The sequence below is a fragment of the Pinus tabuliformis genome, chromosome 5_2, assembly GCF_031772625.1.
Source record: "Pinus tabuliformis cultivar Carrire ecotype Pingquan chromosome 5_2, CPIR1, whole genome shotgun sequence".
NCBI lineage: Eukaryota > Viridiplantae > Streptophyta > Pinopsida > Pinales > Pinaceae > Pinus > Pinus tabuliformis.
Window position 1 is genome coordinate 414,815,373 of NC_142306.1, and position 20,144 is coordinate 414,835,516.

Sequence of the window (20,144 nt, forward strand, 5' to 3'; positions counted from 1 at the left end):
CAATCCTCTTCTAGTTGATCAGCTAAATCAACAAGCATTTGACTCTATTACCTATTAGACAGGCACTTGGATACATCCCAAGTTCCAATGAATCAATTTTCAAAGCATTAGTGGTTCTTGACACCACGCAACGGGATGTCATACTCTTAAGTCGCCATTTTTAACCCCCATATTTGCTTGTGCAATTACAGGATTAAGATCCAACTAGATTCCATTATGTTGGTTCCATTACAAGTGCATCCAAGCCTTCAAAATGGTAGGTCCTCACAGATTTTGGATAATGATAGGAATCATGACATGAATGGAGGAAAGAACTTTCTTGTTGGAGAAAGATTGCTACGATAATGTTGTTCCAGCTGTGTGGTAATTATTCAGTAGATCCAACACTGGAGTTTAACATTTCTAGTAAGTTTTCACTACACCTAGGAAGCAACAGCTTCTTGGTAGTGTCATGATATAAAATGGAATGACTTTAGCCAATTTCTACCAGAAAAAATAGGTAGCCAATAGTGGGGAGGTCCGTTGTCATAGATAACAGCTTTATACACTAGGATGAAGCCTAAATCCATGTTGAGATGATGCTACCAAAAAGGTTATCCAAATAACAAGTTAATATAATTGGCATTCATGCAAAGGATTGTCAAGCTGCGTATGCTTTATTTCCCTTCTTCCACAGATAATTAGGCTGACCTATTCCTCATTGGCTTTAGGCTCCTATATGAGGGAATTTCAGATGAGGAGAGGAGGTTAGACAATGTTTTGTGAGCATATTGCAACATAGAACTCTCATCATCCTTTCACCCACCAGTTCCAAAAGATGGCCTTCACCATTGCATGCTACTGGACCTATGGCATCCTGTCATGTGTTATCACTATGATGTAATCCATGTCTTCCGAATAATACATTGATTTGGTTCAATTATGCCTTGTCTCCAGTTCTTATAATCTCTTGGTTGGATGTTAGTATGATAATATTGTAATGATTTGGTTGGCTATGATGCAATTGCTTTGATTTCTTAATCGCTTAAAGTGCATATTATCTTCACCTCATTCATTGCATTCACTGTTATAGTTGGTTTAGAAATTTGATCTTAACCATCCTGCTATTCACTGAGCAGTTAGCCTTGCATTTGAATGTTTTTGGGTATTTCAAAGATGAATTTTTGTGTGCTGATCAGGTGGATTATTTTACACAGATCTATTAGTTTCATGACAGCATACAACCCCTAAGGAAACCCCCGCAACCCCACTAAGACTAGAAAAGCACCAAACTGAATAAAGAGGAATCTAGCAATGAGAGGGTTAGATGGCTTATAATTATTAGGTAGGTCTATTGGTGCAGATTTTGTGATAACAGGTACACATATTACATCTCTATCTTCAAATTTGTTGCATACTTTTTGTGGACTATTTGGATGCTAGAGAAAGACATTTTGGAGAGGCAATCATGCCATCCTTCCTTGATGTAATCATTGTTTTTCATTGAAGATTAACGCTGATGTTCACTCTTATTTGATGGTTTTTTTTGGTCTCTTTACTTTATTGATTGCATCATATGTTGGTTGGCTTTGAGCTAGTAAATGACATAGAATATGAAACTTGAAAACTTATAAATATAATAATCATGCACACATCCATACTGGAATGAAAGTATCATCTAGATTAGTATCTATTCCTAAGAAGCCATAAATTTGACAATAATTTATTCAATAAATAAGAGAGAAATCCTTCCATGTATTTGGAGACATATATTATGACTTCCAACTTTATTTTCTCCTACTTGAACATTAAGGGATTCGTAAATTCTCTGAATACAGAAATATACCTTTTTTATAAGAGTCACATCATAAGATCTCCCATACTTGCTCCTAATGAGATTTGCAAGCTCTATCCCACTAAAAGAAGAATCATCTTTTCCAACAATCCTTTCTAAATCTTTTCGGAACTTGTTTTCATTCATCTGCAACAATGATGGCAACTCTCAGGCAGTATTATCTTTTGGAAGATGAAATTACAATCATCTAACTCGTAGAGAAGCTATACATAAAGAGCAAAGAGTATTTTCTGAAGTTAATCAGAACATATAACGTGTTATCCAATTTACCAATTTATCAAGAAGCCTACTGCTGTGATTTTGATATGAAATATATTGTACGGTTTCTATGAAAGACAGGAGAATGCTCCACTTGAAGGCACTACAGTTAAGTGCAAACGTTTATTGCTACATAGGAAACAAGGGGTTGCACACATCCTGCACCCCCAATAGTTCTTGGTTATTTTATCTTTTTCTATGACAAAGAAAGAAAGGGAGTCTGATTTTACATTTGTTTTCAGCATCCAAGTGAAGGATATGGATGACAATATTAATTGATAAAGGGTATTAGAATTTATTTATATGAACTTGTGAGAAAATCTACAATTTCAAGAAAGAAGTTGTCCTTGATCATGAAGAAAAGCCATTGCACATACATCTTCAGTCTATATGCAATCTTTTACATTGAAACAATATGTTCACATAACTTTTTAAAATAAATATTAATATACTTTGCATACTTTATCAAAAAAATAATTGACACTTCAAGTGTGTGAATTCTTTTTTTGATAAAGTATGCAAAGTATATCACTAGGAAGGGGTTCCCCAAGTAGTGCCCAAGTAGATATCTGAGATATGTGAGCTTAGGTGAGATGAGATTGCAAGTGGAAGCACTTCAGCCATGCATGCTATAATGGATATAAAATAAAAATACATCAATAAACATTAATAATAATAAAATAATTAGATACACTAAGGGACACAAGCCTTCACCTTCGTTATTAGTCAATGCTTTCATAAGTATGCCATCACAAGGCTGATTTTATCTATCTATCAATCATTTATCAAATATATTATATATAACCTTCATCAATTTCTCACTACTATCCTATTTAATTTGGATATTTAGAGAATGAACAAAATAAATAGGACAGTAGTGAGAAATTCATATAGGATATCTATAATATATTGATAAATGATTGAATGAATTATTGATAGATAGATCCAATAAGCCTTGGGAGGGTATATTTGCATAAACATTGACTAGTCACAAGGTGAAGGATTGTGTCCCGCGGTTTATTTAATTAATATTATTATTAATGTTTATGTATGCATTTTATATTCATTACATATACAAAGGACAATAGTTTCCATACTTGGAAGTATGATATGGATTTGGGATGAACTCTCTGATCAATACTTGGCCAATGTGCTATGGTGGAGTATGGGCTCGTACATAAACAACAACTCATGGGTATATGTTAATTCTCATTAGGTAAGCTATTTGGAGTCAATAGTCTTTGTACTTGTAACCCACCAAAAGTGAATACCCCTAGGAGAACTTTTCTCCTAATCATCTTCTTCCAGTCGGCAACCCCTATCAACCACTTTGTAGCCAATGTGACGTGACATTTTATCTCCGCCACCTGCATCATCCATATGTCTCCTCACCCATTTGTCAAGAGCGCATGTTAGGAGGTGGGTATTCCAATCCAAAAGATATGTTATTCATTATGCAATCAGGTGCTTATGCTTGTTTTTCATTTGGGCATTTGTCATGGACTATTGGGTGACTTGAAAAAAAGAAGGGCTTTACCAAAATGTTGGCTGATGATTCTGAACTTTGAAAAAATTTGTACAACTACTTCCTTGGACTTGTGACAGAATAGGTGCAACAGGGACCATAACCTCATAATTGCCATATCTACCTCCTTCCTCTTCTTTTCTTTATAGCTATCTAAGATTCGTTGAGATCCTAGGGCTATGCGAGGAAGGAAGGAGAGGAGATGCATGGACTTGTTCCAATATTTGATGACCTACTAACTAAAGGTTCCATCCGAGATCTACTTGTTACTGACCGATTTAGTAGTCTTGACAAGGTTCTCTGAGGTGGTAAGGTGATAACACATAGGACAAGTTATTCTAAGTCGTAGTAAATAAGCTATTCTCAGTTTTTATTTTTGTTATTGAAGACAATTTTAAATCAGATTTATTTATAAAGAAGCATAGGTCATATATCACCTAGGGTTTGGAAAAATCAACATTGAATTATCCCTTTCCTCGACCTATTTTACCACCCCTCTTGTGCGTGTTCATTGATTTTCTTTTTATTTTATGAATATATCTTGGGTTACAAGCTTCACTAGTCCATCGTTGACACCCTAAAGATGAAGCATTACATTGCTCATTGGGGTTGGGATATTCAAAGTTCCTTTTAGTTAAGAAAGGGGGTAAAGATCAGGCTAGGCTATTTTCCATGCACTTCCATTTATTCCTACCAATATTTTGCATTTTAATATTATGGATCATGTTTTTTCTTTTCTTTCCGTCGCATCAACCTCTTAGGACAAAGTCTCTAGGCCCTTACCCAAGGATGAATAAAATGGGGAACCAAGTGACAAATCATAATCAACCCAACAATGGAATGTGGAAACAAGGGAGAAATAGAAGGTGTTAAGCGGCAAGCCTCCTATTTGTGCCACTCCAAGATAGTTAAAGAAAGGCCTCAAGGAAGGTCACACTGGACTAGGGAAAGTGATAACCACAAAGGTGAAGCATGGGAACAAGAGTACAACCACAAGTGGTCTATCATCCAATTCAACCTATGATCCATACTAAAATGTCCTTAGAAATTAAATGAAAGCACTCGAATACAAAAATGGTTAATGTACCCCATGTTTGATGATTAACCTTCTTCGGATGAGTAGGCTAGATGAAATAAAGCACTGAGTAGAGAATGGATGAGATGCATCTGGGTTTGGCTATCTCTGGATCATGATAGGGTTGTTGACTGACAAGCTGAAACAATAAGAGAAATTGTTTCTCCTAGGGGTTACAAGGTGGGTAATATTAACCATTTTGGAGGTTTCTTGGTAGTATTGAAGGGAAACCTAGGAAATGACTTGGAAGATTTTTTCAACCTTTGAGAGCTAAGTGTTGGTTTAGACACCACATGACCACTCTTGAAGATCGCTTGGAGAAGGGTATGTTGCAAAAGGGCCTTTGGAGGCTAGATGCTACACTGGCAACCCTTTGTTTCTTGTGCTCCTTCATTTTTGTACACTTGGCATAAGTGCCCCTCAAATTATGTAATTTAGTATAATTAGTTGTTCATAAAGGCCTTTTGCCCCTCCTTAGGCTAAAATAGAGGATTTTATCTTAGAAAATATTATTTTATTGTAATAATGAGTTGAGGTTCTCTCCAATAAATAGAGATAGCTCTCACCTAATTTTTTATGGTGTTTTGGGGAAGAAGTTTCATAGCTAGTCTAAAAGTTTCTGCGATTTTTCTCTTGGCTATGGATATTTCAAGTTGAGTGACACTCCCAGGGGAGGATATGTGGATTGGATGGTTCTCTCATGGATGATACTTTGATGATATGCACTAATGTATCGTAAGTATCTTCTTCCATCTTGTGATTGTTGAAGAATTAGGGTTTAAGGAAATCTTCACCAAAGTTTTGCCAATATTTTATGGCTCTAACATCTTCTTGAACAAGATTTTCATCAAGTTTCTCTACAGGAACCTAAGTGTAGCTTCCTCTCTCTCCTAGAAATCCGTTAAAATTGGCAACTAGGGCCAAAATCCATGTGGGTCACCTTATTTATGGCAACTGATATTTTTCTTAGATCCCTCTCCTCGAGAGGTGTAGGATTGATCTAAAGATTATCCGATTCCGATAAGTATTCATGGAGTTATGAATTTATTTGTGTTATAAGACAATTAGTCAAGGTCGGCCAGCAACCAAATAAACCCCACATGTGTTGAACGTTTTAGTATAAAAGGAGATGACTTGAGAGTCATTTTTACACACACACTTCTATCTTGATTTCTCTCCACTTGTCTTGGGTTTTAGTGGAAGAGAAATCTAGGAGTGGAAGCCCTAGACATTGGAGGAAAGAAGACTAAGGGAGATTCCCTAGAAGATGATGCCCTAGCAAGGAAAACGCAGTCCTAAGGAGGATACCCTAGCCGCAACCCTAAGGAGGATGCCCTAGCCGCAGTCCTAAAGGATGTCTAGTCGCAGTTTGCCCTAATCCAAGAAGACACAGTCATGTTGTGAAGGAGATAGCCCTAAGTTGGAGGCAAGGGAACTCTGTCTTAGCTGCAGCAAAGGAGAGCTGAACAACGTGGTTGAAGAGGCCTTTTTCATGGTCTTTTGGAGGGCCGAATTTTCTGTAAGGGAGGCCGAGATTACTCCCTAAAGGGCCAAGACAAGGAAAGGTTGTTGCAGCCTCCGTGGAGGAGTTTTTAGGTGCCCAACGCTTGGTAAAGGGCAGTGTAGACTGCTGTGGGTAAGACGCAGCCCTATGAACTGTTTGGAGGGCAACGTATGGTGGTTTTCGTGGGCTATAGGTGGCAGCGGAGGTTTGTGGTAAGCCACAAGCCTAGCCACTCCAAAACAAGGCAGCGTGAAGGTGTATTGAGGGTTATCTATGCACAGAACAGCAACAATGGGAGCCACCACTTCTCCAAGGTTAAGCCGCAGTCTAGAAGGGTTGTTTTAGTAGTTGATCAAGGGTTATTACAGCAGGCAAATATGCCCTAACCAGCAACAGTGGGACAGCAGTGTTGCTATACATAGCAGCAATGGTTCATGGTGCTGCAAACTCATTGGACAACACAATGATGGGACAACAACATATTGGGACAGCGCAATGATTAGGAAAACTATGACATTGTACAGCAATGGCACTATAGGACAACAACAACAACAAGGTGTAGCAAGCACATTGGGACAGCAGTATGGTACTTGGTGCAGCAAGTACACAAAGCAACAATGGTGCAACAAGCACATGGTGCAGCAAGGTACAACAGTGCTAAACACTACGACAGAAGTGTAGCATAAGGTCCAGCATTGTGATGATGGGTGCAGCATGGTGCAGCACGGTGAGGTGCAACATGATGACGAGATGCAGCACAATGATAGGTGAAGGAGTCACCTTGGAGAATCAGTTGAAGCAACATGTCTTCAACTGATCTCATGTATCATCTTCCTAGAGATGATCTATGCTCTTATCTAGATAAGTCAAAGTGTTGACTTCTGTTGTAAATGTACTATCTCTATCTCTCTCTCTCTGCTGAACTATTGAAGAACATATAAGAAGAATTGATCAAGGGTTTCCCCACATTGGGGTTTATCCCTGGCTAGCACCACACCTTGTGTCCTCTTGTCTTGGCTTGTCTTCTGCGATTTATCTTTATGTTCTATATGCAGTTTACTTTAATGCTGATGTGATTGCTAATCTGGAAAAGATATTGAGCTAACTATGAAAATTGAAATAAATTGCTCTAAGCATAGAACATACCTAAAATTAACAAGGTATCAGAGTTGAGGTGAAGATAAAGCCGAAGCAAGAGTGAAAGAGCAATCACCGAAGACAGTTGGGAAAGGACAAAAGGATCAATGGATTCCTCATCCCTCTTAAAATTCACCAAGGGTGAAATCGAAGTAGAGAATATTATCAGAATGGCACAACAAAAGCTTCTGATGACTTACCTAAAGGTCACTTCAGTGGGAAGATCGGATCTCAAGGCAAAAGGAAAGGCAAATGCCTTGTTTGCAATAAGTTCGGCCATTATGCGAAGGAGTGTCTGAATGGCAGGAACACATCACTTGATGATGATAACAATCATTCCAGGGACATCTTTAATGACCAGAGGAATGACAGGTAATGCAGGTCATCAAGGAAATGGCCGACTCTTCATAGAAAGCAAGGAACCCCAGGTATGAAGAATCAAATGTTGTTTCTGATAGATAAAGAAGCGTCATCTTGTATTGGCCCTCTCCTTCAGATTTTGTGGGAATTTGGCTTATTGATTAAAGTGCTTCAAGGCACTTCATCGGATAGAAGGGTGCTCTCTCTAACTTTGTAGAGATGGAAACAATCGTGAGATTATACTTGGAGCCAATGCCACCTATCCTGGAAAGGGTGTAGGGAATGTTACCCCTCAATTGAATGAGGGAAACTCAATTCATTTACGAGAATCTCTTTATGTACCTGATTGCAAGAAGAACCTGGTGTCCATTTCGGCAATGGAAGTCAAAGGTTTCAGGGTGGCATTCATCGATGGAAAGGTACGTGTTTGAAAATAGAATTTTCAAAGATGCTTTTTTCATGGGTTCAGGGTTGGCAATTTGTATCAAGTTGCAGGATGGTCCATTGGGGATCATGTCAATTGACATATCTCATCTATAACACCAGAGGTCTACTTATGGGGCCCTACCCGATGTGAGTCAGATGGTGACAGGGATGCCTGAATTCAAGAAGAGCATGAAGGTACATGTCTGAGATGCACCGAAGGAAAATCTTACAAGGGGACTGTTGTCGCACAGAGTGTCTAAGCACCGTGACAACGCTCAGACTAGGGGTTGTCACCTTGATCCCTGATCTCTCTGTTTAAGCCATCTCCCTATAGCAGGCTAAGGGGGGTAGACCCTATGGGATAAAAGATAACTAGCTATGAATCAGTGGGTTCAGGGGACACAACAAAGCAATCGAATACTTGATTAAGGCTTGGCGAGACTTAGAATTCGATTACAACCAGTGCCTTATGGAGTCAATGATCCAAGGTAATCAATTAGCTACTGCTGCTTATGAAATAAGTAATGATTGCTTGAAAAAATTGCAAAATATCTGATATGTAACGAGCATTCAATAATTCAAGCAATAACGAAAGATTTTCTATAGAAGCACAAAGTCCTAGCAATTAAAATTCAAGAGATACAAATACTTTAATCAACCACAAAATTTAAATGCTAACCAGTTTCAAATAGTTAATCTCCATATATAAACATTTAAGCACATTTAACTATAGCACAAAAAGACACCAAGAGGAAAATTTAAACTTGACAGCCTAATTATTCCTTAGGTGAATTTCTCGATATGCCAAGCAACATTAAATGTGACCAAAATAAATCGAAAAGGAAAAGTTTAGAATTTTTTTTTTTAGATTTTTAATTTTAGAACAAAATAAAATTTAAATGAAACCCAAAATTGAACTTTCAATTTTTTTGTTCCTTTCTTATATTTTAATGATTTAAAATATAAATCAAAATCATAAAGAAAAATGAAATTCTAAAATAAACAAAACTACATAAAATGAATCAAAATCTAACCTCACTATCGTAAACAATAAAATTAAACTAAAAATCTATGAAGACCCAAACAAATTCAAAACTATATAAACTCTAAACAAATCAAACTTATCCTAAACAAATAAATCAAAATTTGTGAGCCTCGAATCCTAACTTAACATAAACGATGAAATCAAAATTAATTTAAAAAAAAAAAAATCTAATCCTAACGTATAGCATGTAAAAAAACCGAACGCTCTTTTTTTTCTTTTTCTTTTTTATGCATTTGCAGGTGTGCAGGTCGATGGCAGAAGAGGGGACGGAGGTCTGCGAGAGTTTATGTGCAGGCAAATCGTGAAGAGGACTATGCGGAACGCTGAGGAGTATAGGACGCACGGGATGAGAGAGGCAGGTTGCTGAGGAGCGCAGGAGATCACGTAGAGAGGGAGCAGCGTGAGGATTTCGATGTGTTTTGCAGGTGCCGAGGTAACTTGGCAACGACAGCTGAAGGAGCTCGATGGATATGGAAATCGCAGAGAAGAGGGGAGGCTACGGAAAGCGTGGATGTTAAAATTGGCAACTAGGGCCAAACTCCATGTTGGTCATCTTATTCATGGCTGATAATATTTTTATTAGATTCCTCTCGTCAAGAGGTGTAGGATTGATCTAAAGATCATCCAATTCTGATAAATATTTATGGAGATATGAATTTCTTTTGATTATGGAATAATTATCAAGCCGACCTACAACTCATGTAGGCTCAGAAGCCCAACAGTCACATCTATTCAAACATCCATAGTTGTGTATAAATACAGGAGGTATTTTCCTCATTTGGACTCACTCATCTCATCACATCTCTCTCTCTCTCCTGCGCAGAAAAAAGGCTCTTCTCTACTGCGCAAAAAAGAGGCTCTTCTCTACTGCGCAGAAAAGAGACTCTCTCTCACACATGTGGAAGGAAGGATGCAATTTTAGGGCTGCAAATGCAGAACCAAAGTTTGACTAGCATTGACCAAAAGACTCCCTCCTTAGAACTGCATTGTAGGTCCATCTGGATCTCCTCTGAAGGCCACATTTTTTGGTGGTGGAATCAAGCCGATCCGACGATCGGTTTGCAAGATATTGTTTGCCCTAGTTTGGGACTGATCTAGGGTTTGTTGCTGCTGATGTAAATTAGATTTATGTACTATTTCTCTCTGCTGGATTATTAAAGATAAAGGAAGATTTGATCAAAGGGTTTCCCCACATTGGGGTTTGTCCCTGGCTAGCCGCCACATCTTGTGTCTCTTGTCTTGGCTTGTTTTCTGTCGATAATTTAATGTTCTATCTACACTTTACTTTATGTACATGTGATTTCTAATTTGTGGATAATAATAAGAAAGATAAGTAATCTGCTATAAACATAGAAGATACCATAACTTAACATGGTATCAGAGCTGAGGTGAAGACAAAGCCCGAGCAAGAGCAAGAGCAATCACCGAAGAGAAGAATAGCAAGGCTATCCTAAAAGAACCATGGGATCCTCATCACTCTTTCCTGCCGAGGACAAGCTCCGTGAGAACGCTGACTATCACGGATGGAAGATGTCTATCGATCTAATCCTAGAAGATCAAGAAGTGTTGGACCATGTGAGAGGCAATATTGTTGAGCCTCCATCAAATGCATCTGCTGCTGCCAGGAACAAATGGAAAACCAAAGAAGTCAAAGCAAAGAAGATCAGTCGGGACTCTACTGACAAGTGGTTGGTGGCCTACATCTCCGACCTGAACACCTCCAAGGAAATCTACGATAGACTGATGAGCTTATTTAAAGTTAATGATGCAAATCAAGTTTTGTTTCTTAGAAATAAGTTGAAGGAAATTAAGAAGGGTAAAGACGAGAGTATGCAAGCATACTTCTTAAGGATCACCGAAATCAAGAACGATCTCCTATCTATTGGGGAAACTATTATTGATAGGGAAATGGCACTCACGACTCTTGGAGGATTACCATCCGAATGGTACGTGTTCAGGACTACTCTTCTGAACAATAATGTAATTCCTAGTTTCAAGGAATTAATGGCTAGATGCATTCAAGAAGAAACAAGGGTAGAAGAGCAAGAAATGCCCATGCCTAAAGGTCCTCCTGCTGCCTTTTCTTCTCATGCTAAGAAAAGAAATAATTCTGGGACTAAATCAAAAAGAAACACTAGACCTAAGGGTGGAAGAAAAGGACGATGTTACATTTGCGATAAAGCAGGTCACTATGCAAGGGAGTGCCCTGATAGAAAGGACTCACATCGAGACGATGATCAAAATCCTTCTCATGGCAATCAAAGGAATGGAAAATTCAATAGCAAAGGTAAAAGGAGTGCTGGAAATCAAGGAAGAGGACAACCATGTTAGAAGGCTAGAAATTCCAGGTATGAATCCAACATTGTTGAAAATAAGCAAGATGAATATTATCTACCAACTGCTCTATCTACCTCTGCTCCTTCAAAGTTTCAAACTCAATGGGAATTTGGCTCATTGATAGTGGTCCCTCAAGGCACTTCACTAGTTACAAAGAAGTTCTCCATAATCTGATAGAGAAAGAAACTAACCTGGAAATTGTCCTTGGAGATAATATGAAATATCCCGTGAAAGGTGTAGGCAATGTCTCTCTCAAATTGAATCAAGGTAATACGATCCACTTACAGGATGTATTATATGTACCTAACCTCAAAAAGAACCTGGTGTCCATCTCGGCAATGGAAGACAAAGGCTACAAGGTAACCTTTAGCGATGGCAAGGTACGTATATGGAAAAATAATGTTAAAGATGCCTTCACTCTTGGGTTTCGAGTTGATTCATTATATCAGGTTGGTGGAAGTCCGTTGGGTGTCATGTCTTGTGACACATCTCTTCAGTCCGAACTTTGGCATCGGAGGTTTGCCCACCTTCATTACAAAGCTCTACCCGATGTAAGACAAATGGTAACAAGGATGCCCGAATTCCGAGTAGAGAAAGAAGGTGTATGTCCGGGATGTGCCGAAGGAAAGCTCAAAAGGGGACCATTCCCCTCAAGCCAAAGCAAGACCTCCAATATATTACAATTGGTTCACTCAGACATATCTGGTATGATGCCTGTGAACTCCTTGGGAGGATATTCATATTACCTTACTTTTACAGATGACTATTCTCGAAAGACGTGGATATACTTCTTGAAAAAGAAGGATGAAGTGTTCTCTTGGTTTCGACACTTCAAAGCCTTGATCGAGAATCAAACCGAAAAGAAGATCAAAATCTTAAGGACTGATAATGGGACTGAATATGAATCTAACGAGTTCCATGTTTTTTGTAAAGAGGCTAGCATCAAGAGGGAGACTACTACACCATATACTCCTGAACAGAATGGTGTGGCGGAAAGGAAGAACCGTACGATTGTGGAAGTTATCCGTGCCATGCTCCATGATCAAAGACTTCTGAAGTTTCTATGGGCCGAAGCTGCAAACACCGCCGTATATGTACAAAACCGATGCCCTCATCAAGCATTGGGTTCCAAGACTCCTGAAGAAATGTTCACGGTAAGAAACCTGAGGTATCTCATTTTACAATTTTTGGAAGCCCTATATATTTTCATGTGCCGAAAGAGAAAAGGAATAAATTGGGTGCATCTGGAAAGAAAGGAACCTTCGTGGGCTATGGAGAAAATACTAAGGGCTATAGAATCTATGTAGCCGGTCAAAGGGAAGTCGTGATTAGTCATGATGTCACCTTTGACGAAGATATGGCTCTCAGCAAGGTGGACAATCTTCCGACTTTGAGGAGCTCTCAAGAAGCCGACACCAGGGAACTAAAAGAAAAGGATGATGAAACAATGCCTGATGTGGAAGAACCCATGGATCCGATTGATCCTCCTCCACATCAGCCTTCCTCTTCTAGGAAGAGGCCTTCATGGCTTAGGGGCCTACTTGATGATGCTGAAGGACATGCTGCACCCCGAGGAACCTTCCATGAAAGTAAGAAACCTAACAGGTATCAGGGATACCTGACCATCATGAGCACGATCATACAAAATGAGCCTTCATCATTCTCAGATGTCGTCAAGCATCAAGTATGGAAGGATGCTATGACCGAAGAATATGAGTCTATTATGAAGAATGATGTCTGGGAAGTAGTTCCCAGACCCCAAGACAAGACAATTGTCACTTCTAAATGGCTTTACAAGATAAAGCATGCAGCAGATGGAAGTACGGAAAAGTATAAGGCTCGTTTTGTTGCTCGTGGTTTCTCCTAGAAGGAAGGTATAGACTATGATGAGATATTTGCACCTGTTGCCAGATATACGACCATTCGCTCGATCATAGCCCTTGCGGCTTCACAAGGATGGAACCTACATCAGATGGATGTCAAGACCGCGTTCTTGCATGGTTCGATCAAAGAAGAGGTCTACGTGGAGCAACCCGAAGGATTTGAGATTTATGATCAAAAATCTCATGTATGCAGGTTGAAGAAAGCTCTCTATGGGCTGAAGCAAGCACCTCGAGCATGGTATGAGAGGATTGATAGCTACTTGATGAAGCTGGGATTCACTAGGAGTGAAGCCGATCCTAACCTTTACTTTAAGGTTGAAGATGACAAACCTCTCATACTGGTGCTATATGTGGATGACCTCTTCCTAATAGGCGCAGACCCTCTTATTCACAAATGTAAGAGGGAGTTGGCTTTTGAATTTGAAATGAAGGATCTAGGACTGATGCACTATTTCCTAGGACTTGAAGTCTGGTAGAAGCCAAGGGAAATTTTCCTATCTCAAGGAAAATATGTGGTGAAGATATTGGAAAGATTTGGTATGGTAGACTGCAAGCCTGTAACTACCCCGATGGAGCTTGACTTCAAGAAGTTAAGCGGTAGTGCTGCTGGACCGGTTTTACGAAATGCTACCGAGTATCGGTAACTCGTTGAAGCATTAATGTTCTTAGTGAACTCCCATCCAGATATATGCTTCGCAGTCAACACATTGAGTCAACATATGGTTGAACCTCACCACATACATTGGATTGGTGCCAAGAATCTGTTAAGATATCTTCGTGGCACAATTACATATGGGTTAAGATACACTGTCGGAGATGTGAGACTACTTGGATACACTGATGTTGATTGGGCAGGCAATGTGGAGGACTGTAAGAGCACTTTCGGGTGTTATTTCTCCTTGCGATCTGCTTCGATATCCTGGATGAGCAGGAAGCAGAAGTCGGTGGCTTTGAAGCAGAGTATATTGCTGCTAGCATGGCCTCCTGTGAGGCAGTTTGGTTGCAAAAGCTCTTCAGTGAGCTGTTTGGATTTACATTGGATACCACCGTGATCCTATGTGACAACCAGAGTGGGATTCATTTGTCAGAGAATCCTGTATTTCATGATCGCTCCAAGCATATCGATATCAGGGATCACTATATTCGAGATATGGTGCAGCGGGGAGCTATAAGTCTCCAACATATCGATATCAGGTATCACTATGTTCGAGATATGGTGCAGCGGGGAGCTATAAGGCTCCAACATATCGATATCAGGTATCACTATATTCGAGATATGGTGCAGCAGGGAGCTATAAGGCTCCAACATATCGGTACAGACGAACAGGTCGCCGACATTCTGACAAAACCCTTAGGAAAGGTCAAATTTTTTACTTTCCGAGAACAACTTGGTGTCGTTCAAAGACCCTACGATGAGGGTCCTATATGATGTATTGAGCTCTGGGAGATCCAGGGGGGTGCGGGGTACTTCTTGGAGCGGCATATGATCACAGGGTGATTCACCATCCCCTGGTGGTATACATGTACACCCCGCTGTGACTATGTAGCAGCAGTGTGGAAAAAGTCGGGAAAAAATCGGGATTAAATCCCCAAAACGCGATTTTTTTGGCTGGCCGATTATATCGGCCGATTTTTTGCCGATTTTTTCCCAGTCGAAAAAATCGGGATTAAATCGAAAAAGTCGGGAATAAATCGGGACTTTTTCCAAAAAATCGTGGTAGTTTTTTTAATGATTTTTTTTTTCTTTGAAAAAAATGGGATTTTATTGAAAAAATCAGGATTTTATTGAAAAAATCGGGATTTTATTGAAAAAGTCGGGATTTTATTGAAAAAGTCCGGATTTTTAAAAAAATGAATATTTTTGTATTTTTTTTTAATTTTGCCGACTTTTTGCCGACTTTTTCGAAAAACTCCCGACTTTGCCGAGTTTTTCAACTTTTGGACCCTTGCCGAATTAATCCCGACTTCGACTTTTTCCACATTGTGTAGCAGGATGATTAGTTCTCCTGTGAGGCCTGGATTATGTGTTCTCCATGGCGACTATGTAGCAAGATAATTAGTTCTCCGATGAGGACAGAATTGATTAAGTTCTCCTGTCAAGGCATCCTACCCATGCAGTCTGGGACTCATGGGAAGTACCTCTCATCTGATCAATGAGCAAGGAAATGAGGATAGGGACCATAGTAATATCGATGGACACATCACTGTATCTACCATACTCCCTATGCTAGGATGACCTTCATTGATCTGGGATCAATGTGACTGGTCTGGGACCAGTGGTAGGAGTGGTACATACTATGACGCTAACTTCGGGTCGGTTGAGACTAGTCTGGGACCAGTGGTATGCACTTTGAGACTGACTTTGAGTCAATGGAGGATGATACTGGTCTAGGACCAGTGATAGGAGTTGTACCCACTATGACGCTGACTTCAGGTCGGTTGAGACTAGTCTGGGACCAGTGGTACATACTCTGAGACTGACTTTGAGTCAGTATGATACATCCTTGATCATTTCTTCCTCTTCATAATTCAAACAAAGCAGAGCAGAGTAGAATAGAACAGAGCAGATCAGAACAGGGCAGAACAGAACAAAGCAGTGCAGGCAGGATAGAGCAGAGCAAAGCAGGGGTCAAGCTGTATAGGGCAGTGCATTTGATGGATGAAGAGTAGCGACCGTCAGATGGAGTTCTCCCTAGTTGAGAGGGAGTGTTAAAATTGGAAACTAGGGCCAAACTCCATGTGGGTCATCTTATTCATGGCTGATAATATTTTTATTAGATTCCTCTTGTCGAAAGGTGTAGGATTGATCTAAAGATCATCCAATTCCGATAAATATTTATGGAGATATGAATTTATTTTGATTATGGAATAATTATCAAACCGACCTACAACTCATGTCGGCTCAGAAGCCCAACAATTGCATCTATTCAAACATCCACAGTTGTGTATAAATATAGGAGGCCTTTTCCTCATTTGGACTCACTCATCTCATCACATCTCTCTCTCTCTCCTGCGCAGAAAAGAGACTCTCTCTCACACATGCGGAAGGAAGGACGCAGTGTTAGGGCTGCAACTGCAGAACCAAAGTTTGACCAGAAGACTCCCTCCTCAGAATTGCGTTGTAGGTCCATCTGGATCTCCTCTGAAGGCCGCATTTTTTGGTGGTGGAATCAAGCCGATCCGACAGTTGGTTTGTAAGATATTGTTTACCCTAGTTTGGGACTGATCTAGGGTTTGTTGTTGTTGATGTAAATCAGATTTATGTACTATTTCTCTCTGCTGGATTATTGAAGATAAAGGAAGATTTGATCAAAGGGTTTCCCCACATTGGGGTTTGTCCCTGGCTAGCCACCACATCTTGTGTCTCTTGTCTTGGCTTGTTTTTTGTCGACAGTCGATCGTTTAATGTTCTATCTGCACTTTACTTTATGTACATGTGATTGCTAATCTGAGAATAATAATGAGAAAGATAAGTAATCTGTTATAAGCATAGAACATACCATAACTTGACAGTGGAGGAGTCGAAACTGTGTTTGGAGGCAGCGTAGGGAGCTACGATGAGAGGGATGAAAGGGATTTGAGGAAGTTCTATTCCTTTTGCAGGTTTGGACGAGGGTGTGAGAAGGGGTGATGGGGAAGCCTACGATGGCAGCCAATGAAGCACGAAATCTGCGTGAAAAAAGAAAAGGGGTGCATTGAGGGATAAAGGAGGATAGACGCAGGTGGCGAGGGCAGCTGGACAGCGTGGAAGATTTCTTCCAAAACGTTGATGAAAAACCCTGTCCCAACAATGGTTATTCTCTGCAACAGATTTCGAAGGTTAACAAATTTAATAATGAAGTGAAACCGAGATTCTCAAAACTTGCAGAGCATAGGACTTAAACCCAAAACCCCCGTGGCTTCCTCAAAAAAAAAAATTAATGGAAATTATGAACCACAAATGTTCAAGTCTCAAAAATACTTTTACTCCAATGATTGCAGCTTCAACAAGGAAATAAAATTTTGTGACCTGAAGAGAGATTTTAAATTTGATATACAACTTTCAAAGGGTTTAGACAACATACGCCTTCAAAAAAAAAATATCGAAATTTTTCTATGAAAATGAAACCCCAGGCAGCAGCAGACAGATGGCCTGGAAAACCCTCAAATTCCTTCAAAACACCCTGCAAGAGTTGATTCTGAGGCCAGATCTTACCCTCCAGGGCCTAGATCTGGCTTAAAACAAGATATCCTCTTCAAACCTACAACCTACAATGGCAAAAGCAAAATGCCCAGAAACAATATATGCAATGATGAAACCTGAAAAAACCCAAAAAAACAGCTAAATAATTACAATTTTCACAGGTTAAAGGCTCTAAACAGCTAGATTTGTCATTATGCCACACATATTTTTAAAATTTATGATTTAAATGAGATGCTTTAGAAAACCATTCATGCATTCACAACAGAAGTTCTAATGATAAGCCCGGGATCAAAACCAGCTGGGCTCTTCAGAAAATGCTATCTGGGAGTTGGCTGGTCTAACTAAAGAATTCTCTGAACGCCCGGTGACCTCAAAATCAAAGATTTTCTGCACAACTTAATTCAACCATTAACATAGAGACAAAAAACAACAATAAAATTCAGATCTAATGGAGATACCTGCCATTATATTCAGAAATTAAACTATCATTCAAACCCCAGTTACCAAAAAAGATACATGTGCTTAAATCACTCTTCAATAAGCTATCATCAATGGTTGAAAATAAATCTATGTATGAAAATAAAACATCTTACAGCGTTTCCACGAAGAGTAACACCAGCAAAGATTAACCCCAAAGTCTTTCTTTATTTGCACATGAAAAACGATTATAAGAGATCTTTCCTTAGCACATGACTCAAAGATCGAAAGATCTCAATTGACCACTGACCTCCTATTTAAAGAAAAATTTCCCAACAGCTAGTTCGAGTGATCCTTGTCAAAGCGATCTCGACCGTTGATGAGGATCAAAAAATCTTTTAATCTCATCCGTCGAAATTAAAATAATGAGGAAATTCGAAATTATCATTTAAATGCATTTTAATTAATTCAAAAATTAAATTTTTGAATTAATTTCCTCAAAATTTTGACTTTGACTTAACCCTAGGGACCAAGGGCATAAAATTTAGCAAAATAATCATTTAACCTTAGTCCCTAGACCTCTTAAAATTTATTTTTTTTAAAGGACCCTCGAATTTAGCCTTTGGAAAATTTAAAATTACCTAGGACCTAGGACTTAGGACTTATGAGGGGATAAATTATTTTTCTAACCCTCAAGACATTTTACATCATGATTTTTACATTTTTACATCTCAAGGGGGAAAACCCATTTGACATAGACCCTCATAGACTACCCAGTTTTGCGATACAAACATAATCTAGCAGATCAAGCAATTTGTAATAAAATAACCTAACCAAATAGTTAGGATTATTCCCAAATCACTTTTACATAGACTCGATCTAACACACTAGGACTCCCCTAAGATTCTAATGACAAAATCCATTCTGGCTTTGGGGTTAGGCTGAAGGAAAACTCTGCCGATCATGGATCGTTGAGACAAAAAACCTTCCAGAACGTAGATCATCACTAGAAAATTAGGTTTACCTAGGCAATTACATGCATGACACGGATCTGCTGAGATTATTTACAATTTACACATGCAGACTGGGTTTACAATATAACATGATTAGGTTGATGATGATAGTCAAACGGCACGGACACATTGATCAAGCGCTATCCCTTTTGCGAAAAAAGGGGGTGTACTGCTATGGGTAGTTGACACGTAGTGGTCAACATCTGGCTCTACTTGGGGACACGTTGCTGCACTATAGGAATGTGAGAATCCAGAATCTGCATCCACGCAATACACAACAAAACATAAGTAGCGTCCATCCAAAAATCATCATATAACATTAAGCGCAAGAAATATATAAGCTCTTCATTTATTAACTAGTCTAACAACATGAAAAACCAAATCTAATCCTAAGACAGAAATGAAATGCTGAAAAGACAAGGAGTAGGGTTAGAAATATAATACAGAGGATGCCCCATGGCATCAATATCATCTTTGAAGAATAGCTTGAGCATTTGGCCATTCGTAGGTAAGTCAAGTGGTTCGCCATCCAATCTGCTCAAGTGGAATGAGTTTGGTCCAACAATGTCTCGGATAATGTATGGTCCCAGCCACAAACTGTCAAATTTCTTGTGTTTTCCTGGTTTTTCATTCTTGCGATCCCAAATGAGCACCATATCTCCAACCTGAAAAGATCTAGATCGAGATGATTTATCAAAGCTTTTCTTAATGTTAGATTGATTCTTACATATATTATCAAAAGCTGTCCTACGAGCTTCATCCAACTCCACAATTTGATCAATCCTATTTTGAACAACAACTTTATTAGTGGAAAAATGTTGAAGAAGTTGATAAGCTAGCAATTTCAAGTGCACGGGTAAGGTTACATCCAAGCCATAAACTAATTCAAAAGGACTTTTACCAGTAGCTTTATTTTTAGTGATCCTATCTGCCCATAAAGCATACTTGATTTTGCTATCCCAAGATCACTTATTATCTCCTACTATCTTCTTGATGATGGTTATGAGATTTTTATTACTTGATTCAGCAAGACCATTACCCTGAAGGTAGTAATTTGATGAATGAGATAAGACAATGCCATACTCGAAACAAAAAGATGAAAACTCTGAAGAACTAAAAGCCTTGGCATTATCAGTAGTGATCTTAG

The 20,144-nt window shown here is 39.1% G+C and overlaps 1 protein-coding gene across 3 annotated transcripts in view; it reads right to left on the minus strand.

Moving 5' to 3' along the window:
- LOC149159287 (uncharacterized) overlaps positions 1–20,144 on the minus strand; it is a 205,800-nt gene that overhangs the window by 138,163 nt on the left and 47,493 nt on the right. For all 3 annotated transcript variants that reach the window (XM_089436448.1, XM_089436447.1, XM_089436446.1), the window contains one exon: positions 1,826–1,960. In XM_089436448.1, the coding sequence (XP_089292574.1) occupies positions 1,826–1,960 (135 nt within the window). The remainder of the gene's footprint in view (positions 1–1,825; positions 1,961–20,144) is intronic.